This window comes from Lemur catta, chromosome 21 (genome assembly GCF_020740605.2).
Source record: "Lemur catta isolate mLemCat1 chromosome 21, mLemCat1.pri, whole genome shotgun sequence".
Lineage (NCBI taxonomy): Eukaryota > Metazoa > Chordata > Mammalia > Primates > Lemuridae > Lemur > Lemur catta.
Window position 1 is genome coordinate 26186100 of NC_059148.1, and position 21643 is coordinate 26207742.

Below are 21643 nucleotides of genomic sequence, written 5' to 3' on the forward strand. Positions count from 1 at the left end.
GCTGCCATGCTGGCCTGTGAGACTGACCTCGAGCAAGGAAACCTCTGACAAGGGAGGGGAAGAAAACAGATGAAATGGAAAGTGACCAAGGGGCTATTTTGGGCTTTTGGTCAAAAAAGTCCTGGCCTTTAAAAGGTGCTATTTGGCCAGAGACCTACCTATGTGAGAATTCAGATGTGGGAACATGGGGCAGAGTATTCCAGGCTGAGGAACTGGCAGAAGAAATGGCTCTGAGGCAGCAATGAACTTGACTTTTACTATGAGGTGCTTTCTAGTAATAGGTTTAAAACTCTTAAGCTTTCAGTATGCTCCAGGAATGAGTTCTAAGCACTTTATATGTAATTCATTTCATCCTCACAAAACTAGGAGGTAAGTACTGTCATCTCCATTTCCAGGCGAAGAACTGAGGCACAGTGAAGTCAATTAACTTGCCCAACATTACACACCTAGTATATGTTGGAGCTGGATTCAAACCCAGAGACCACTTTCTCATCCATTAAACGAGGAATTGCAGTACAGAATAATGCACAAATCCCTTCTTTTGTGTGCTCTTCTGTTTCTCCATTTTTATTTTTTTAACTTTTAAATTTATTATTATTGGCCTGTGGGATGGTAGTGGGTTATCAGAACTTATTAACATTAGTTGTCACTAAAGTTGATATACAATCCCCACTGCTAAATTATGACTGGCTTAAAAAATAAATTTATATTATTATTATTATTATTATTGAGACAGGGCCTCGCTCTGTGCGGCGCTATCATAGCTCCCTGAAACCTCGAACTCAGCCTCCTGAGTAGCTAGGATTACGGGCGCGCGCCGCCACGCCAGGCTATTTCCCCATTTTTAAAAGCAGTGAGGGGTGGGAGCGGGATTTATTCATTCACTCAAATATTTACTGATGCTTACTATGTACCATCGCTGTGTATGCACAGGAGATACAGCAGTGAACAAAACGGACAGAGTCGCTGCCTCTTTGACGTTCACATGGATGAGCACACAGGCGACAGATACCAAAAGTTAATAAGGGAATCACAGGAACTAAGGAAAAAAAGCGGGAGAGAATAACAAGGCAGGGGGTTGAATTGGAATTGAATTTTAAATACTATGACCAGGGAATGCTTCACTGGAAAGGTGATCTTTGAAAAAAAAAAACAAACCAAGGAGGCGATTGATCGCTGGGATTCTCCGATTCCAAGACCCATGCTAGTCCACATGCGTACTACGCATGCGCGACACTCAGAGCCCCGCCTAGTGGTCGAGCACCTGGCATGCCTTTAGATCCGCGCAGCCGCAGCAGCCAGCCGCTGGACAGCGAGGCCGGAACTCGCCGTCTTCCCCTCGCCCTCCCCTTCCGGCTCACTTCCGCCTACCCCGCCTGGGCCCGCCGACCGGAAGCGCTGCGCTCTAACCCGATCCTGCTCAGCTGGGTTGAGACCCGAGTACCGCTGAGATGCCGGTGAGGGTTCGAGCTGGGGGGTGGGGAGATGGCCAGGATTGGGGAGAAGCGCTGGAAATCGTGCGTGAGCCAAGAGAAGCGGGCTGAGGAAGGCAGAGAGGAAGCGGGGACCTGAGAAGGAGTGAGACGAGGGGAGGAGGGTCCTGTCGCTGTAGGACTGGGGCGGCCCCCGGGCTGTCAGCCTTGGAGGCGGGGGGCGCGGCTGGATGGGGCCAGGGGCCCGGGGTGTGTGAGGAGGCCGCCTCAGCCCTTCCCGGCACCTTCTTTACGATCCCAAGTCTTTCTCTCGCCTGTTCTACTCCCCCCGAGTCCCGCGGGTTTCCCAAAACCTCACTAGAGCCGCCAAGCCAAGGGCTGCGCTTATTTTTCATTTTTCAAGTCTACGGTCCAGCTTCTCCTTTTCCTGTCGGACCCACTTCCTCCTCCGCCCCAGGGGACGGGCCCGCCTGCTGTTTGTCATCTGTCAAAACCCACTTCCCGGACTCCTGTGTCGCCCCGGCAGTGGCGGCCACCCCCAGAGCCAGCTGGGTTTAGGGCCCTCAGAGTCAGGGTCGGCGCCTGACTTCCAAATGTTTCCGTTTTCGTGTGCATCTGAGTGGGAGTAAAAATTGATGATGGTCTGGTTGTCCTTAGTTTCTGACAGCCGAGCTGTGGGGGAGATATACCACCATCATGGTCTCCATCTTGCGGATTAGGAAAAAGGTGGTTCGGTGACATGTGATTACATTCAGCAAACATTACTGAGCATCTATAGCGGAGCACTATTGCAGCAGTGAATAAGGCCAACAAATCCCTACTCTTGAGGGGAGAGGAGACAAGACAATAAAAGTGTAAACATGAGTAAAGGAGATAGCGATAGTTTCAGATAGTGACAAATGCTGCGGAGGAAAGAGATGAATGAATAGCAAGACAGTTCACTGGTGAACGGGAAGGTGGAGGCTGCTTTACATAAAGGATACCTGTGATGAAAAGGAGCAAGGTATAGTTAGAGATATATGTCTGATGAATTCCACAGTTACCATTTGACTCTTGAGGAGTGCCGGGCAGGCCCTGAGCTACACACTTTATAAAATATCGCGTTTGATCCTCACACAGACCCTATGAAGTAGATGCTATCATTCCTATTTTGCAGAAGAGGCAGCTGTGGCTCAGAGAAGTTAAGTAACTTGCACAAGGTTGCATACTAGTGGTAAAGCCAGATTTTAAGCCAGGACTCTTTAAAGTCCTTTGCTGATTGTAGTTGCACATAGAGCACCTTGGACTTAACCTTGTGATTACTTATTTTGTGTCTGCCTTCTCCATTAGCCTGAAAGTTCTTCAAGGATGAGAGTCATACTGGTCTGTATATACCATATCACAGTGTCTTGCACATAGCACGTGCTTAGCAATCATTTGGTGAATGAATGAATACGTGAATGGGCTCTGTTGCCTTGTAAAAAGCCAGACATCTTGTAAAAAGCAGAACTAGGAATCAGCATACAAATTGCTCTCATAAATGTAATTTTCCCCCGTCCCTTAACTCACACCTACTTACTGAAGGCAGTATACCTCCTCATTTTACAAATTTGGAAACAGGCTAAGAGAAGAAAAGTGATGGCTTGGTCAAAGACATAAAGCCAGGAAGTGGCAGAGCTGAAAAGCTAGTGCTTGGGTCCTGGTTTACCTGGAGGATACTTCCCTCATTTATATGGCGTTTGCCTTTCTGTAGTGGAAATACTCCTACGAGGCACCAGTGTGATGTCACTGAACATGGAATTGGAAGAGATGCCCAGTGGCACCCCATTAATAGTATTTCCTCTATAATAACCTGAAGAACAGTAGACAACAGTAAAATGTAATTTTAAAAATTTAGGAGGTGATGAGTACTTATTACCTTTGTTTTTAATATAATTTATTTAATTGTAAATTTGTATAATTTTTGAGAATGGCTGTGTTTAACAACCGCTTGCAGAATTCATCAAAATTTAACAATTGGTGAGCCAGAAAGAGGCAGCTCCAGCACAATGCTGGTGCCATTCCTTCCTCTCCCTCCCCTCGTTAATCTCGGGTGGGTTACTCTTTTTTTCCTTTGGGGGAATGTAGTTGTCTGCCCCGGCAACATTGGCTGTATTTCTGCTTCTATATTCTTTCCTGCCTTGCCTCTGCAGGCTTACCACTCTTCCCTCATGGACCCTGACACCAAACTCATTGGAAACATGGCACTGTTACCTATCAGAAGTCAGTTCAAAGGACCTGCCCCTAGAGAGAGTAAGTGTAAACCCATTATTTTCAAATTTTGATATGAAATGCCCCGCAACCCTCTGATACTATCACATCAGGGAAATTCTTAGCTCAGTCTTCTGTCTCAGATTGCTCTTGTAATTGCTCAAAAATTCTGTTTGCTTGATAGATACTACATTCTAGACCTTTCAAGATCATGGTTATATATTGCATTTAATAGGAAATTCTTGAAACTCGGAATACTTAGGACTAATAAAAAGAAAAAATAGGAAACCGTATTAATGCTTTAATGTCTCCAGGATATTTTATTGTGAGGAGAGAGGAAATGTGCTTAATTCTGGACACTACTCCTGTAATTACTATCAGTTCTTTCAAACTCATCTACTGCTGCTGCCACTGTAGAATGCTGTATCTCATCCTTTCTCTGTCATCAAGCTGGAAAACACAAACAAAAAATATTTTATTTCTTCCTCATTTAAATCTGCTTCCTATCCATTCTTCCGGATCTTCATTTTTAGCAGTACCTCAGTCTTAAATCTTGAGTGCACTATGTAACATTACTGATTTCTATTCTCACTTTTCTAAATTTTATTTCTTTGCTTTCTTTCTTGTTGCTTTTTTTTTTTTTTTTTTGGTACTCTGCTTTTTGAAATACATTTTACTGTTCAGAAAGCCCTATTCTTTTTCAGACACTGTCCGAGACTCTTCTGACACATTCTGAGATGTTCTGCCAACACTGTAATTTGTATTATATTAGATATGGTTTCCATGCACCCAGCGAGGGTCTAAACTGAGTTCCATTCATGGTTTCCAAGACCATAGTTATAATTACCAATTCTGTGCTGGTCCTGTCTCCTTTCCTCTGCCAGGCTATTTGACCTGACCTCTTCTTAATTTAATTTTGTTTTTAACACCAGTTGAAAGCTCAGGAAACTTAATAAATTTGGTGAGTCACCACAGTCTTTGCTTGATTCTGAGAAAAAGGAACAGATAAAAAAAGAGACTGGGAAGGAAGAAAACTAACATAAGAATTACATGGCCAGACGTGGTGGCTCAGGCCTGTAATCCCAGCACTTTGGGAGGCTGAGTCCGGAGGATTGCTTGAGGACAGGAGTTTGAGACCAGCCTGGGTAACATAGTGAGACCCTGTCTCTAAAAAATTTTAAAAAATAATAGCCAGGTGTGCTGGCACACGCCTGTAGTCCCAGATACTTGGGAGGCTGAGGCAGGAGGATTGCATGAGCCCAGGGGTTCTAGGTTGCAATGAGCTGTGATTGGGCCACTGCACTTCAGCCTGGGTGACAGAGTGAGACCCTGTCTCCAACAAAAAAATTACAGTGCAAAGAAAGAATAAGAATCAGTGTTGGTCCAGATTCCTTGTGAAGAATGCTTTCCGATGGTTATAAATACTATGTAGTATATCATAAGATGCAGTTGATTAAGGATGGAATAAATCTGATTAACATTTTTGCAATTTTTTAGTCCCAAAGGGAAAATGATACCCTAAGAAACCAGATCTTTATGGTTTCTGTACACAAGGAATGACCTTGTTGCTGTTCCTCAAGGGACTGGATTAGCACTGAATTGGAGTGAGCCTGTGCTGTGAGCTGAATAACTTAGCATTAATCGAATCATTTATATTCAGTAGGTATCTCTTGAATGCCTTTGTGTGCCAAGTATTCTTCTAGGTTCTGAATCCTATGGCCTCCACCGCCTGCCAGCATTGCATTTAGAAGAACTAGCTGGTTTTTGTAAACACTATAGGATCCTCTGAGGAAGTTTACTGTTCACAGATAAGAAAATAGATGGGAAGGAACACAAGTCTAGAGTTAGAGTTCTGTTGAAGTTCTTGAGCTAGGATGAAGACAACTGAATTGCAGAGTACTAAAGCTTCAGAGTTACCGTGCATTTCTGCTGCGTGAGAGGGATAGCAGTCACAGACAAGAAATATAAATAACTGTCTCGGCATTGCTGAAACCAGCTGCCGGATATCAAGACCCTGGGATTTTGACCTTTTCAAAAATTAAAAAAAGGAAACAAAAATTGCCAGAGAAATTATGTAATGAGATCTGTCTTTGTCAAGACAGTATTTCTGGCTTTTCTCAGTCTGTAACCACCTAGAACAGCTGGTACAAGTATATTTTAAGTCATAGTTTTTATAAAAAGAAAGATGTCTATCTGAGCCCCAACATGTTCCTAAATAATGGAGACTTTTTCCCCCTGAAACTACAGTATGTAAGTTCAAATAAAATTATATTGAATACTTTTTAAGAAAAAGCATTTTGTTAGTCTATGTATGTCTTAGTCTATAAATACATGGAGAGAGATCTCGAATGATGTTCACCAGGTATTAATAGTAGTTATTTCTGGGTAGTGGCATTTAGGGTGACAATTAAAAATTTCTTTTGTATTGATTTTCTTTTTCTGATGAGCATGTGTAATTTTTACAAAAACAATAAAGCTATAAAAATAAACCATCTTATTTTTCTAGAAATTATTTCTAAAAACTTTATATTTCAGTAGCCTGATTTCATTTTATCCAACTCCAAAACTGTTGACAGTTGAGCTTGGACTGAATTTTCTTCTTCTTCTTCGTTTTTAAAAAACAAAACAAAACAAAGCAAGATCTCACTCTGTCTCCCAAGCTGGAGTATTGGCTTGACCACAGCTCGCTGTAACATCAAATTTCTTGGCTCAAGTGATCCTCCCACCTAGCCTCCCAAGTAGCTGGGACGAGAAACGCATGCCACCATCTTTTGTAGAGACCAGTTCTCCAAGTGTTGCCCAGGCTGGTCTCAAACTCCTGGCCTCAAAAAATCCTCCCACCTCGGCCTCCCAAAGTGTTGGAGTTACAAATGTGAGCCACAGAGCCTGGATGGAATTTTTTACTTTATACCTTTCATGTTTTTTGCATTGGGCTAATGTTCTCTGTTTTCCTTCTCCTTGTGTCCTGCTTAGCAAAAGATACAGATATTGTGGATGAAGCCATCTATTACTTCAAGGCCAATGTCTTCTTTAAGAACTATGAAATTAAGGTAAATTACAGAGCTTTTAATATATAACTTAGTTTTCTGATAGGGATAATATCTACCTTGCAGTCAGGGTTTGCTGTGAGGAGAAAATAAAATGATATGAGCTTATGATTTTTAAATTTCAGAACAGTGCCTAATGTTGGACTCTATAAATATTAGTTTCTATCTTTTTTCTTCCACAGTCTACACCTGGGGTTGGTAAACCATAGCCTGAGGGCCAAATCTAGCCCACCACTTCTTTTTGTAAATAAAGTTTTATTGTTTATATGTTATCTATGGCTGCTTTCACACCACAGCAGCAGAGTTGAGTAATCGTGACAAAGACTGTGTGGCCCACAAAGCCTAAAATATTCACTCTCTGCCCTTTACAGAGAAAGTTTGCTAACTCTGGATCATGATACATCTTTATTTATTCAACATTAATTAAGCACCTATTATGTGCCAGCCCTGTGTTTTGTTTGGGACTAATCCACAACCAAAAAATCCTACATGCTGTTATTTTTTTTTTTTTGTAACATGCTTCCATGTCCTGGACCTGAGATGGAGAAATAAACTTGAATGACCCTGGTCCTTCCCTGAACCACCTTTTCTCCCTTTCTGCTGCTAGTTCCTGTGAGGTGGGTGGTCAAGGGGAAGGTAGAAGTGGTGGCAGAAAAGGAGAGGGGAAAGTGAAAACCAAAAAAGTTCTCTGTGCTCCTCCTGTGAGCAAGTTACAAGGAATGTCAACAAATTTTTTCAATGGTATTCTAAAATACACAGTTTCAACCCCTCCTTGCCAAACTTTGACCTTTTGGGATCAGACAGGGTGTGAAATCTTTATTTGTAGGCTTTTGGTGCACGAATTATAGTCTAAATATTCTGTGGTGTTAATAGAGTGTTTTCTGTATCTAATGGGTGGTCTACCAAGTATTATATTGTAATAGGTATAAATAAATATGACAGTTCTGCCACATTTCATTCTTTCCCATATATGATAATGTCTTAAAAAATAAGGAATGTATAGGGTTTTTTTAAGGGTTTTTTTTTTTTTGCCTATAAATCTATATAAAATTGGACCTGAAGTTTGTGCCACATCTGATCAACATCCATTCATCTTCTCCACGTCTTTCTTTTGTGAGGTCAAAGCGTTGGGCTTATGGAGCTTTTTACAGTCACATGTGAAATAATTGCTTCCTCCTTTAGAGTAATGAATGTTTCTGTTCTTGGCAGAGATCCTGAAATGAAAGGGTTTTTAAAAGTTAGCCAACCATATGGTGTGCCTCAGGCTTTCCAGGCAGCTTTGTTAATAATTCTCCTTCCTACACAGAGTGAGGGGCTGTTGGCACAGCCCCTCAGGAACCCAGCGCCAGGGGAGTTCCCGCACAGCTCAGGGTGGAAGCTGGAAGCTGGTGGCTCCTCCCTGGAGAGGGGGACAGAAAAGGAGTCTGAGAAGATTGTGCATTTGGAGAGTGGGAATTTTTGATGCTGTAGTAGCTGTGCTATATCTCAGTTTTCAGTAGATAATCAAAGATAAAGATTGAATTTCATTCATTGCATGTGATTGTTATGTTTTCATGAGGACCGTTTTTAAGTTTTCTTTTCCTCCCTATAGAATGAAGCTGATAGGACCTTGATATATGTAACTCTCTACATTTCTGAGTGTCTTAAAAAACTCCAAAAGGTAATTAAACTTGGATGATCATATATCAAGAAAGCAAGTTACTGATGGGTATTTACCCTCCTAGCCATCTGGATTTCTTGAGATTCTAAGAATAAATAGAAAATATTTCCTCTCACTTAGAGCGTGGACTTAGGAGGAAAATATGAATGCAGTTCTCTGAACTCATAGTGTAGTTGACTAACACGAAGATAAAGGTGTTAGTGTTTTAAGGTTTTGCATGTATTTTCTCAAGACAGAAATCTTGACAAAGAAATTCCTTTTAAGCCCCTAACTCAGTCAGGGGTTCTTAACCTGGGGTCCAAGGATATAATTCAAGGGTCCACGAACTTGAATGGGAAAAAAATTGTATTTTTCCTTCAGTTAACTTCTAACTGAAATTTAGCATTTATTTCAATTATTAATGTAGGCAACAACCCACAGTATTAATAATAATACCTGTGACTTTTCCCCAGAAGAATTCGTGGTATTTTTAATTGCATTAGAAGATATTTTGAAATTTTGTTTGTAAGCATCACTACTTCAAAATTTAGTTATTAGGCCCACTGCTAAATCTTACTATTTAGTGCATTAATCAAGAACACATGTGTGACTGTGTCATACATTGGTTTTTAATATTTTAATTAGTGTATTTTGCTATAATTGTTTTCTCTTAATTCTATTTATTTTATTCATTTGAAACATTGTTATGAGAAGGGGTTCACAGGCTTTATTGATTGCAGATTTGGGCACCAAAAACGTTTTACCCCAGCCTTAGGTGTTAATACTTAGACTAAAAATTTGCAATTTAAATATTATTATTCCTTTCCCTGTAAAATATCTGTGTTTATAATTTTTTTTTTTTAGTGCAATTCCAAAAGCCAAGGCGAGAAAGAAATGTATACACTGGGAATCACTAATTTTCCTATTCCTGGAGAGCCTGGTTTTCCACTTAATGCAATTTATGCCAAACCTGCAAACAAACAGGAAGATGGTAAGAACAGGGTCTCCATCCTTTCTCTCCTGGCACAAGAAGATTTTCTCCATTTGACTTTCTGCCCGCCTCCTTTTCTTGCCTTGACTGACACACAGATGGAGAGTACATTACCTGACTAGTCACTTTCACAAATCTCGGCAATGATTCTAACACGAAGAAAATCATTTGAAGCAAAATGAATATAGTTATAAAACCATTTGGACTGTCATTTCTATTTCTTACCCTGTTCGAGTGTACAAAAATGTATTGCTAACGTCAGTGTCCAGACCTGCAACCAGCACATTTGGGATATATTCTTAATTATACTTTTTTTATTCTGTTGTAGAAGTGATGAGAGCCTACTTACAACAGCTAAGGCAAGAGACTGGACTGAGACTTTGTGAGAAAGTTTTCGACCCTCAGAATGATAAACCCAGCAAGGTAAGACCCTCTTTTTTGCTTATTTAATTGGTAAATTACCTTTTATCCTGTAGCCACCATTAAACACACTAAGGTCTTCCATCGCAAGAATATTTTTTATTACTAAAAATATTTTCAACTAAATATTTTTTAGTTTCTGTGTTGCGGTGTTGCTTGACTCTGAGTATGTGTCTAGAATGTGTTGGGAGTTCACTGAGTCACACTGAATATTGAATAACATATAATAAAATTTTAGTTATGTATTCTTATGCCAGGGCATTGTAAACCCATAGAACAGGTTTTTTGTGTGAGATATCTTGTATGTATTACATTAATACTATTGTCATTTTGAGTGACCTGTAAGTTTAAAAAAATTTTTTACATGTGCCTTGGAGGAGTTTATAACGTAAGAGATGCCAGACTAATATTTTATTATTTAATAAATTTGAATTCTGACTTTGCCTTCAAATTGCATTGTGATTTGACCCCCACTGTTCATTTCCTTGTTAGTGGTGGACTTGCTTTGTGAAGAGACAGTTCATGAACAAGAGTCTTTCAGGACCTGGACAGTGAAGGGAGCCGGGACAGCCACTGTCGCCAGAGCCCTGGGCAGCATTTTCTAGCGAGATGTACACAATCTTTTGCTTTTATTTCATAAAGTTTTATACAGAAGAGAGAAGAGCATGTCTGTACTCGAAAAGCTTTTGATCAAGAATTTGGGTGGGGGAGGGGAGAGCACGTTGTCAACAGTGATAGAAGTTTTCTGCAGTATTAAGCTGGTGCTTAATACGGACAAATAATAAAAAAAATTTCTAGCATTTCATGTCAGAAAAACTTTATTGCTCATCTTAGACATTCACTTAAAATTGTTTTCGAGTAAAATTCACATACCGTAATACCCTTTTAAAGTGTACAATTCACGTTTTCAGTATATACAAGTTTTGCAACCATCACCCCTAAATCCCAGAGCATTTTCATCACCCCCAAAAAATGTACTCTTTAGCAGTCACCCCACATTCCTTCCCAGCCCTTCTTCTCTCTCCCAGCCCTCCCCCTATTACTGACCTACTTTCTGTCTCTACAGATTTGTTTATTTGGGATAATTCATATAAATAGAACAATACAATATGTGGCCTTTTGGGTCTGGCTTTCTTCACCTAATGTTTTCCAAGTTCACCCATGTTATAGCACGTACCAGTACTTCTCTATCTCTCTTTTTTTCCTTTTTTTTTTGTGTGTGTGTGTGTGCAATAAACTATACATAACACAATATTTCCCATTTTAACCATTTTTTAAAGTGTAAAAATAAACCATGTACTTTTTAAAGTGTACAATTCAGTGGCATTAATTACATTCACAATGTTGTACACCAATCACTACTATATATTTCCAAAATTTTTTCATTACCAAAATGGAAACTATAACCCTTAAGTTCCTGGTAATTATAACCCCCAGCTCCTGGTAACCTCTAATCTACTTTCCTTTTCTGAATTTGCTTATCCTAGGTATCTCATATAAATGGAATCAAACAATGTCCTTTTGTATCTGGCTTCTTTAATTTAGCATAAATGTCTTTGAGGATTATCCATGTAGCATGTATCAGAACTTCATTCCTTTTTTATGGCCAAATAATATCCCATTATATGGGATACACTGCATTTTGTTTTATCCATTCATCAGTTGATGGAGGTTTGGGTTATTTCTACTTTTTGGCAACAGTGTTGCCAAGAACACTTGTGTACAAATTTTGTGTGAACGTATGTTTTCATTTCTTTTGGTTATACCTGGGAATGGAATTGCTGAGTCACCGGGAAACTCTGTGTTTAACTTTTTCCACAGAACTGTCAGACTTTTTCCTACAGCAGCTGCCCTGTTACATTCCCGCCAGCAACACAGGGCAGTTCTAATTTCCCCACATCCTCACCCACACTTGCTATTTGTTTTTTGCTATGGTATGAAGTGGAGTCTCCTTGTGGTTTTGATTTGTGTTCCTCTAATGACTAGTGATGCTGGGCATCTTTTCATGTGGATGTTGGCCATCTTCTCTGGAGAAATAAATGTTCATTCAGATCCTTTGCCCATTTTTCACTTGGCTTATTTGTCTTTTTGTTGCTGAATTGTAGTTCTTTATATGTTCTGAATTCCAGTAACCCTTATCAGGAGGATGATTTGCAAAAATTCTCTCTCATTCTTTGGGTTGTTTTTTCAATTTCTTGATGGTGTCCTTTTAAGCACAAAGGTTTTTAATTTTGGTGAAGTCCCGTGTGTCTATTTTTTCTTTGGTTGCTTGTGCTTTTGGTGTCAAATCTAAGAAACCATTGTCTAATCCGAAGTGTTAAATTATGCCTATGTTTTTTCCTAAGTGTTTATACTTTTAGCTCTTACCTTTAGGTCTTTGGTCCATTCTGAGTTAATTTTTATGTAGGAACTAAGGTAAGGATCCAGTTTCATTCTTCTGCCTGTGGCTATCCACTTGTCCCAGAGTCATTTGTCAAAAAGACTATTCTTTTCCCCATCTAATTGTCTTGGCTTCCTTGTCAAAAGTCAGTTGATGCCCAGCACAGTGGCTCACACCTGTAATTCCAACAACTCCGAAGGCTGAGGTGGGATCACTTGAGGCCAGGGGTTCAAGACCAGCCAGGACAATGTAAGAGACCCCAGTCTCTTAAAAAATAGAAAAAAATAGCCAGGGATGGTGGCATGTGTCTGTAGTCCCAGCTAAACAGAAAGCTAAGAAAGGAGGATCGTTTGAACCCAAGAGTTTGAGGTTACAGTGAGCTCTGATAGCACCACTGCACTCCACCCTGGATGACAGAGAGAGACACTGTCTCTAAAATCCTTTTTAAAATAAAATAATAAAACGTGTTCATTGTTTGGCTCACAGAAGTACCTATTATGGGAGTTCTTCCAAAAACTTATGGGACCACATATTTACTGGTATGTTAAAGTGGTAAATTTATATTTCAGCAAGTGCCTTGAGCCCTTTGGACATAAAGTTATTGCAGTGCCATCTGTGTTGGACCTTTTTGTGTTTGGCTTTTAAGAGGCAATTGTTTTAGTATCTATGTTGGGATTATATTTGGTCACAAGTACAAAAAGAGTGCCTTGGGGGTTTTGTCTTTCAGTCCAGAAGTAGCCCCAGAATGGAGCCAGTTAAGGATGTCACTGGGAACCCCGGCTCTTCCTCTTTTCCTCTGCACCCTCCTTTGCATGTGGCTGTCACCCTCATGGTGTCAAGATGGCTCCCATATCTCTAGGTGTGGCAGGAAGAAAAGGGGGAAAGCAAGAGGCTGAAGGGGATAGCGGCTGAGTACTGCCTGGAAATGACCCTGTCCAGAAATCCTACCCAGAGACTTGTTCTTGTGTCTCGTAGGCCTCTAGCTAGAAGGGAATCTGGAAAAGGGGACATTTTAACTGGCCATGTGGCTGCCACCTTCATTATTTGTGTTGTGTTATTAAGGACAAAGGGAAGACTATATAGGAGCAAAACTAAGTTTAAATTTTTATTAAAACTGGAACTTTACAATGTTACTTGAGTGACCAGAGTATTTCCAGTTTGGTTTTATGGGTGGAGTAATTTTAATGTGTGAGTTAAATGCTCTTGAGCATCTGTTCACTGAAGACGTGTTATGGACTAATTAATATGAGTACAAACAGTTCACATACTCAAAAGGATGGATGTGTAAAGTCTTACTCCATAGATAACAGTTAAACCCTGTGCGGCAGGTCCTGTGATGACTAAGATAGCGTCCTGGAAGTCTCAGATAGTGCCAAAGGACATAGAAAGAGAAGCAGCCATCTTGAAGCCAAAAGAGAGCTGTCGTTGGATTGTTTGTGGGCTTGTTTTCTTAATTTTTAAAGACCGAGTCTCCCCATGTTGCCCAGGCTAGAGTGCAGTGGCTACTCACAGGCATGGTTATAGCCTTGAACCCCTGGCCTCACATGGCCTCCCACCTCAGCCTCCTGAGTAGCTGGGACTACAGGCATGTGTCACCATTCCTTGCTCCAGCTGGGGTTTTTCTCTTTCAGGTTTTGGGTGTTTGGACTGGAACGTTGTTTTTTTTTTTTTTTTTTTTTGAGACACAGTCTCTGTTGCTCCAGCTAGAGTGCAGTGTGGCATCATGATATCTCACAGCAACCTCAGACTCCTGGGCTCAAGTGATCCTCCTGCCTCAGCCTCCCGAGTAGCTGGGACTACAGGCAGGTGCCACCACACCTGGCTAATTTTTTTTTAATTTTTAGTAGAGACAGGGGTCTGGAACTCCTGAGTTCAAGCGATCCTCCTACCTCAGTCTCCCTAATGCTAGGATTACAAGCATGAGCCACTGCACCTGGCCAGGTTGGAACTTCTGCTACAGACTCAGAGATATCAAAAAGAAAGAAGGAAAGAAATCCACAGTGATTCATTTCAAGATTAAAGGTTTGTTTTTAACAAATGTGTTTTTTGAAAAAATTGTGGATGGAAAACCAACGTACTCTGGGGCCTGTTTCATTCAGTGCCAACAGGGGGCGCACAGGCCATAGGAGCTGGGCACCTGGCTTCTGGAGTCTTTAAAATAGTAGATAATTTGTTCTGTTTTGGTTTTTAATATATATGAGAAAAAACAATTTCCAAAGGATTTAGAATAAATTATATGTGAAGTATAGTATAATGGATTTAAAAATACAGCTTAATCAAAATGTAATGCTGACATTAAAAAAGATTATTACAAGGTACAATTTTTTAGAGAAGCCAATTTAATAATAGTTATTCGATTTTTAAATGTTCATTCTTTTTGATCCAGCAACTCAACTTCAGTCATTGTTGAATGCTGGAAAAATGCACACGCATGTATGCACACACACCCCTGAAAATAATTCAGCCATCTCTCAATAAGGACTTAAATAAATTATAATACAGCCACAAAATTAAATATAATCCAGCTGTTAAAAACAACGATCTTATCTGTCCTGTCACAGAAAGATTTCTTAGGCTAGATCATTGAGTAAAAAAAGTTGAGGACAGTATTATAGAATGATCCCATTCTTGTTTATTTAATTGTTATGTACTCCAGGAAAAACTGGGAGCACATACACCAAACTGTTAACAATGATTATCTTGGCGTAGGAGAGATTACAGGGACTATGCATTCTGAGTTGTACATCAAGTTACCTTAATAACCAGGGGAAAAAAATACTTTAAAAAAAAAAGATAGAGGCCAGGCACAGTGGCTCATGCCTGTAATCTCAGCACTTTGGGAGGCTGAGGTGGGAGGGTCACTAGCAGCCAGGAATTTGAGACCAAGCTGGGCAACACAGTGAGATCCTGTCTCTACTGATAAATAAATGCACCTAGAAAGGTCCTTTGAGATCATCTTAAAAAACAAAAAGATAGAAGATCACATTTTTAAAAAATCAAACTATCCAAAAACAGTGTGAGGATGAATCACCTTGTTTTTTCTTAAGTGTCCTGTTCACATTCATCATTTTAATATGCCTCTAATCACTATGATATGTGTAGAAAGATTACAGTACATGGAAATACTTAAACAAGATCTATGTGAATTTTCCTTTTCCCCAAAATTGTTAGTACTGAAGCCCTTAATAAAAAGTTTGGAGCTGTGTCCAGAAAGGGATGTAATACTATTACACCAAAGCCATTTGGTTTGTTTCCCCTTCATTTTTGTTTATAAATGTTTGGAAGACCATGCCATTAGGAGAGTGTAATTTTAGGGCCACATCTGCTCTGTGTTGATGTTAAGATAAATCATCCGTCATGATTTTCCACTTTGCTTTAACTCTGCAGCTCCAATTTACAGGTGATCTGGCTGTATGCTAAGCAATTTACATTTTAAAATCCTATTTGACCCTTGCAGAAACCTTATGTGGCAGATGCAAGACTATCCCCTTTTCCAGATGAAGAAGCTGAGGTTATAGAAATTAAATAACTTGCCCAAACTCACACACCTGGAAGTTGGCAGAATTGGCAATTAAACCTAGTACCTTTGAATCCAGAGCTGGCCCTCTCAGCCAAAATATGGTCACTTTGCAACACCGTGTTTTTCAGTGATACATTCATGCAACAAGACTGATAGTTGCTCTGTTTGTCGCACCATGCCCACTATTGACAGGATGTACAAGAAATATAAATGTGGTCTCTGCTCTCCAGAACCTTAACAAGATGTGAAATGTGTATAACAAGATAGACATGAAGAAACATACTACCCTAGCTAGAGTGCAGTGGCATCGTCACAGCTCACTGCAGTCTCAAACTCCTGGGCTCAAGCAATCCTCCTGCTTCAGCCTCCCAAGCAGCTGGGACTACAGGCCTGTGCCATGATGCCTGGCTAATTTTTGTATTTTTTGTAGAGACAGGGGTCTTGCTATGTTGCTCACATTGGTCTCAAACTCCTGACCTCAAGCTACTTTCCCACCTCTCCTCCCAGAGTGCTAGGATTACAGGTGTGAGCCACCTCACCTGGCCCAGAATTTTCAAGCAGATAATTTTACAGTTGAGAAAACTGACTTACTAAATAAATTTTCAAGGAAAGGGAGAATAAGGATAAAATCAAGATTTTTATGAGATCAAGTTACAATGCATCTGATGGTTTGGAGGGTAGAGAGATGGGAGGCAGAATTATCAGAGAGTAAAAGCTTTATTAGTGACCCAGATGTGTAAGGGCTTGGGGAATGTTACTAAGTATGTAAAAATAAAGGGAGATTTGAGAGACGTTCTAAAAGAAGATTCTACTGCACTGGACTTAGCGGCTGAAGGTTAGGTTGAGATATTGAGTCCAGGTGAGTTGGGAAATAGCAGTGCCTTTGATGGAAATATGTTTGGATGGCTATATAACTTGTGCCCAAAGCTCTTTAGCATGAAAGAGCATGCTGTGATTAATTCTGCTGAGGCAGCAGACATAAACTGAGATTGTGCAGGGCAAACTTCTAGAATAGGCAGTGGGGCTTGGAGTCCTTTGAAGGGCAATGAGTATAGCGCCAACCCCACTGAATTTGAGGAGGTAGCTGATGGCCTGGGTGAATAGAAATACACGCGAAAGATCAGGAGTAGAAATAAAAACTGGAGAGACTGGAGGTTCTTGTGGCATTAGAAGATGGAATCAGATCCTTGAGCTAAATCAGCATTTAAGAATCAGAAAGAAAAAAGGAATCAAAAAAGAATCAGCCCAAGAAATAAGAGATTGGTTAGTTAAGTGTGGGAATCACAGGAGTTTCTCGAAGAGGGCTGCTCACATACAAAAGTCTCCAGGAAACTTCATGGCAGTTGAACTCTGACTGGGGCAAGCCCTCCTGGCTTTGCATTTGTGTCTGAGAGGGCTCTGTGCTTACTTGTCTATTTTACAAATAAAATGCCAACCTGGACATCTTGAAATCCCAGAATTGCTGAAGAGAGGGAAAATTGGTCAGAAAGATGGCCGTCTATATTGCCTGCAGTTGTTCAGGCAAAGTCTTTGTCCTGAAGTTACTTTTCCACTGAAAAGAAGCCCATCGCTGCCAGCAGACACTTATGGGATGTTAAGTAATGTTTCCCTTAGAGCAATTTTCCCCCTGTACAAAAGACAGATCTAAGAAAAATGTCTCATGCAGCTGGGAAAGATTTTCATTCTTGGGAGGCTGCTAGACATTTAGAGATAAACTTAAGTGGAGCAGAACATTTACATATATAAACTGTTCCTCCACCGTATTTGATTCAGTGCTCCACGAGGTCTACGTCATTCTGCATCTGTTACTCGGCTTACCTAAAGGTCCACGGCCAGTAACCATCCCAGGGCCTCAGTTTCCTCATATAAAATGAAAAATGAAAATGAGATAACTTCTCAAGTGCCCTCCAGTTCCAAAATTGTCATTTTAGAAGATAATTCCATGAGGAAGAGGAGGCCTTGTTTCCTTGGGTATAGCCTCCTGTGTGTCCAAGTTAGTTTAATGCCGGCCATGCCCTTTGAATGTTACTGATATTAGCATGACGTGACTTACATCAGGTTAATGAGACTTAACCATGGAACTTATCCTCTTTTTGGTTAATTTTCAAAATGAAGTAATAATTCATCTTGAATTATTTCAAGATGAAAATAAAAACATTACCGGGGAGGTAGATTCACCTTTGCCTGTGTATTCATTCTCTATAAATATTTTTTGCTTCATGCATTCTTTGTGTGGGTTTATCAGTCCCACAGTGTGTTTTAGCACTATTTCTTTACCGAAATTATCAACTTTTCTCCTACCATTTAGTCAGCGATATATGATATGTTCTCCTTCATTCATTAGCATAAAAACATGTTATTTCTCCCATCTGAAAAAAAAATCCTCTATTTTTCCCACCTGCTACCACCCACGTTCTCCCTCCCTTTACAAGACTTCTCAGCCTTGACATTTTGACATTTTAGAATGGATATTTAAATGTATAAATTTAAATTTCTGCTCCACTTTGCTGTAGGGAGCTGTCCTGTGCTTTGCAGGATGTTTAGCATCTAGTTTCTACCCCTACGTGCTGCAAGTAACCCCCGCCGCTGCACCCCGGTCTCCAGACATTGCCAAATGACCCCTTGGGGGTGTAATCACCCCCAGTTGAGAACCACTGCTCTGCAGCAAAACTCAAAAGCATTTTCTATCTGCACTGTCTCACATTGATCTCCTCCCACTCTCTCTTGACCAAAACTCCACCAATGACCTTCACATTGCTAAATACTGTGGCCATGTCTCATCTTACTTGAACCCTCACTGGCGCTTTACGAAGTTGATTACTCCCACCTTCTTGGAACCACATGCTTCATGTGGCTTCCAGAACACCAACCTCTCTTTCTGTTCTCCCCACCTCACTGGCCATTCCTTCTCAGTCTCTGCTGCATGTTTCTCCTCTTCTCCAAGACCTCTTACTGGTGGGATGCCCTAGGACCAGTGATGTGCTTAGGCTGGCCCAAGCAGAGAGAGCCAACTGTTACATTTTAAGGAAATTTGCCAGCCAGTTGTTACGCAGTTGGCAGCTTACAATTGGCCATAGTAACGATGTTTATACCATAGAAATTGGCAAAGGCAGCCGGGCAAGGTGGCTCACCCCTGTAATTCCAACACTGGGAGGCCGAAGCCAGAGGATCGCTTGAGCTCAGGAGTTTGAGACCAGCCTGAGCAAAAGTGAGACCCCATCTCTACTAAAAATAGAGAAAAATTAGCCAGGCAACCAAAAAATAGAAAAAATTAGCCAGACGTGGTGGCTCGAGTCTGTAGTCCCAGCTACTGGGGAGGCTGAGGCAGGAGGATCACTTGAACACAGGAGTTTGAGGTTGCTGTGAGCTAGGCTGATGCTATGGCACTCTAGCCTGAGCAACAGAGTGAGACTGTGTCTCTAAATAAATGAATAAATAAATAAAATAAATAATAGTAATTAATTTAAAAAAAAGAAATTGGCAAAGACTACAAATTATGGCTTCCCTCTCATCAGTTGTTAAACATTGACCTGTTTTATTGACTACTGGGTCCTCAAACCTCTTTTCTAATGATATTTATTCACCATCTTGGTGATCTGATCCAGTTGCACTGCTTTAAACACCATCTTATTCTTCAAGAAATAAATTGCAAGGGGAAAGAAAAGAGAAGAGGAACCTATGTATTTTAAGAGATGTACCAACTACCTGCAAGAATGGACCTTTTTTGAGTCCAGATTCAAGTAAACCAACAATAAAACAGCAAAATTATGAGATAATATGAACAATGACTAGATAGCTGATGACATTGAGGAATTACTATTGTTTGTTTTCAGATGTGATCATGGTTCTATTGTTTTGTTTCACAAGGAGTCCTTCCCTTTTAGAGAATAAAATATTCATGTATAAAATTATATAAAATCTAAAAAAATTACCTAAAATCTGGAATTTACTTCCAAATTATTTGGAGGGTGAGAAGGGAAACTGCCAGGGGATTCAAAGGAAACGTGATTGGTCATGAATAGATAATCATCGAAGCCAGATGGTGGGGTCATGGAGACTTAATACACTAATATTTCTATTGTTAAATATATTCGAAATTTTCCATTATAGAAAGTGCCATTTAAAAATGCCATTTGAAATTCAGCAACCCCACCACTGGGTATTTATCCAAAAGAAAGCAAATCAGTATATCAAAAGGATACCTGCACTCCCATGTTCATTGTAGCACCATTCACAATAGCCAAGACATGGAATCTACCCAAGTGTCCATCAATGGATGAATAGATGAAGAAAATGTGGTATATATACACAATGGAATACTATTTAGCCACAAAAATATCTGTGGCAACGTGGATGAAACTAGAGGATATTTTGTCAAGCATGATCTCACTTGTACATGGAATCTAAAGAAATTGATCTCATAGAAGTAGAGAATAGAATAATGGTTACCAGAGGCTGGGGAGGGCTGGGGGTAGGGTGGGATAAAGAGATTGGTGAAGGGGTCCAAAGTTACTGTTAGATAAGAGGAATAAATTCTAATGTTCTATTACAGGGTAGAGTGACTCCTGTTAACAGTACTGTATTGTATACTTCAAAACAGCTAGAAGAGAGGATTTTGAATATTCTCCCGACAAAGAAATGATAACTGTATGAGGGGATAGATATGCTAAATACCCTGATTTGATTTTTTAATACACTGTACCCCATAAATATGTGCAATTATTATGTGTCAATTAAAAACAAGATTTTAGGCCAGTGTGGTGGCTCATGCCTGTAATCCCAGCACTTTGGAAGGCCAAGGCAAGAGGATTGCTTAAGGCTAGGCATTTGAGACCAGCCTGGGCAACATAGTGAAATGCCATCTCAAAAAAAAAAAAAAAGGCAGACTATTATTTCATTTTATTATTGTTTTTAAATCCACTACAGATAATAAACTCATTTCTTACCTATATCCTGGTGTGAATCACTTCCACCATCCTGCCCCAGTAGGCTGTCTCCCATGAATTAATTTAATCTTTACAACAATCCCATAAAATAGGTACTATCATCATCCCCATTTCACAGATGGGGTGACTGAGGTCCAGAGAAGTCAAGTGACGCTTCTAATTAAGATACTAAGTGGCAAACATGGGATTTAAACCCAGGCAATCTAGTACTTCTGTCTATCCTCTTAACCACTACCCAGTGCCATTTCTGAAGGACAATGTAAAAAATAACATGTATTTTAACCACTTAACTTTATTAGCTCTTAATATTTTCCCACAGTTGAAGCTTCTATATATCCTTTCCCCACTACATTCTCTATGTAACTTCCAATCTGATTTTGGTGTTTATCATCTCTGTGAAATTTTTTATACTTTTTAAAATTATGTATATATTCTTAAACAACATTTAGTATTTCTTGTATGTTTTCAAACTTTGTTTAAATGATATAGAATGACACAGTCTACAACTGTATCGTCTCAATGCTTTTACACTTATTCATGTTAATATTTGTTCATTTGTTAATTTTTAATTTTTTTCATCAAAAAAGAAAGCCATATTCATGTTAATATTAATACACGTGTTGGAGTTCATTTATTTTTTAAATGCTGCATAGCGTTTAAATCATTCCCTTGCATGAATATAGCACAATTTATCCATTCTCCTGTTAATGTTTAGATCTTTCAAGTTTTTGCCCTTCTGTTGTTATTATTTTCATCTCAGCTGATGTTTAAAAATTGGGATACTTCAAATTTTAAAGTCCAGATTTATGATTATGAGTTCTCTTGAAAAGTCAAATGATATAGAAAATTCCCACATGGGACACACATATTGAAATAAAGTTGCAGCTGCTATTTAGATAGCGCACACTCCAGTTTGCCACAATTCCCACTTCCCTGTTGCTCCCAATGTGCTGAGTGCTAACGTCAATTGCCATTTAGAAAAACGCTTATGCCGTGATTTTTTTTCAGACTAAATATACACGTATTTCTCCGCATCCG

The 21643-nt window shown here is 39.8% G+C and overlaps 1 protein-coding gene across 1 annotated transcript; it reads left to right on the plus strand.

Annotated features, from left to right (window-relative positions):
* The first annotated feature begins 1347 nt into the window (after positions 1–1347).
* ARPC3 (actin related protein 2/3 complex subunit 3) lies at positions 1348–10559 on the plus strand. Its single transcript, XM_045534849.1, has 7 exons — positions 1348–1457; positions 3605–3704; positions 6636–6712; positions 8301–8369; positions 9213–9339; positions 9668–9762; positions 10252–10559. The coding sequence occupies exons 1-7, from the start codon at positions 1452–1454 to the stop codon at positions 10312–10314; spliced, it is 537 nt and encodes a 178-aa protein (XP_045390805.1). The 5' UTR covers positions 1348–1451; the 3' UTR covers positions 10315–10559.
* Positions 10560–21643: the final 11084 nt, after the last annotated feature.

Excerpts from the sequence above, each read along its gene's own strand:
- ARPC3 (XM_045534849.1), top strand. Across the intron at positions 6,713-8,300 it reads TTAAGAACTATGAAATTAAG|AATGAAGCTGATAGGACCTT; the intron begins GTAAATTACAGA and ends TCCTCCCTATAG. Across the intron at positions 9,340-9,667 it reads TGCAAACAAACAGGAAGATG|AAGTGATGAGAGCCTACTTA; the intron begins GTAAGAACAGGG and ends ATTCTGTTGTAG.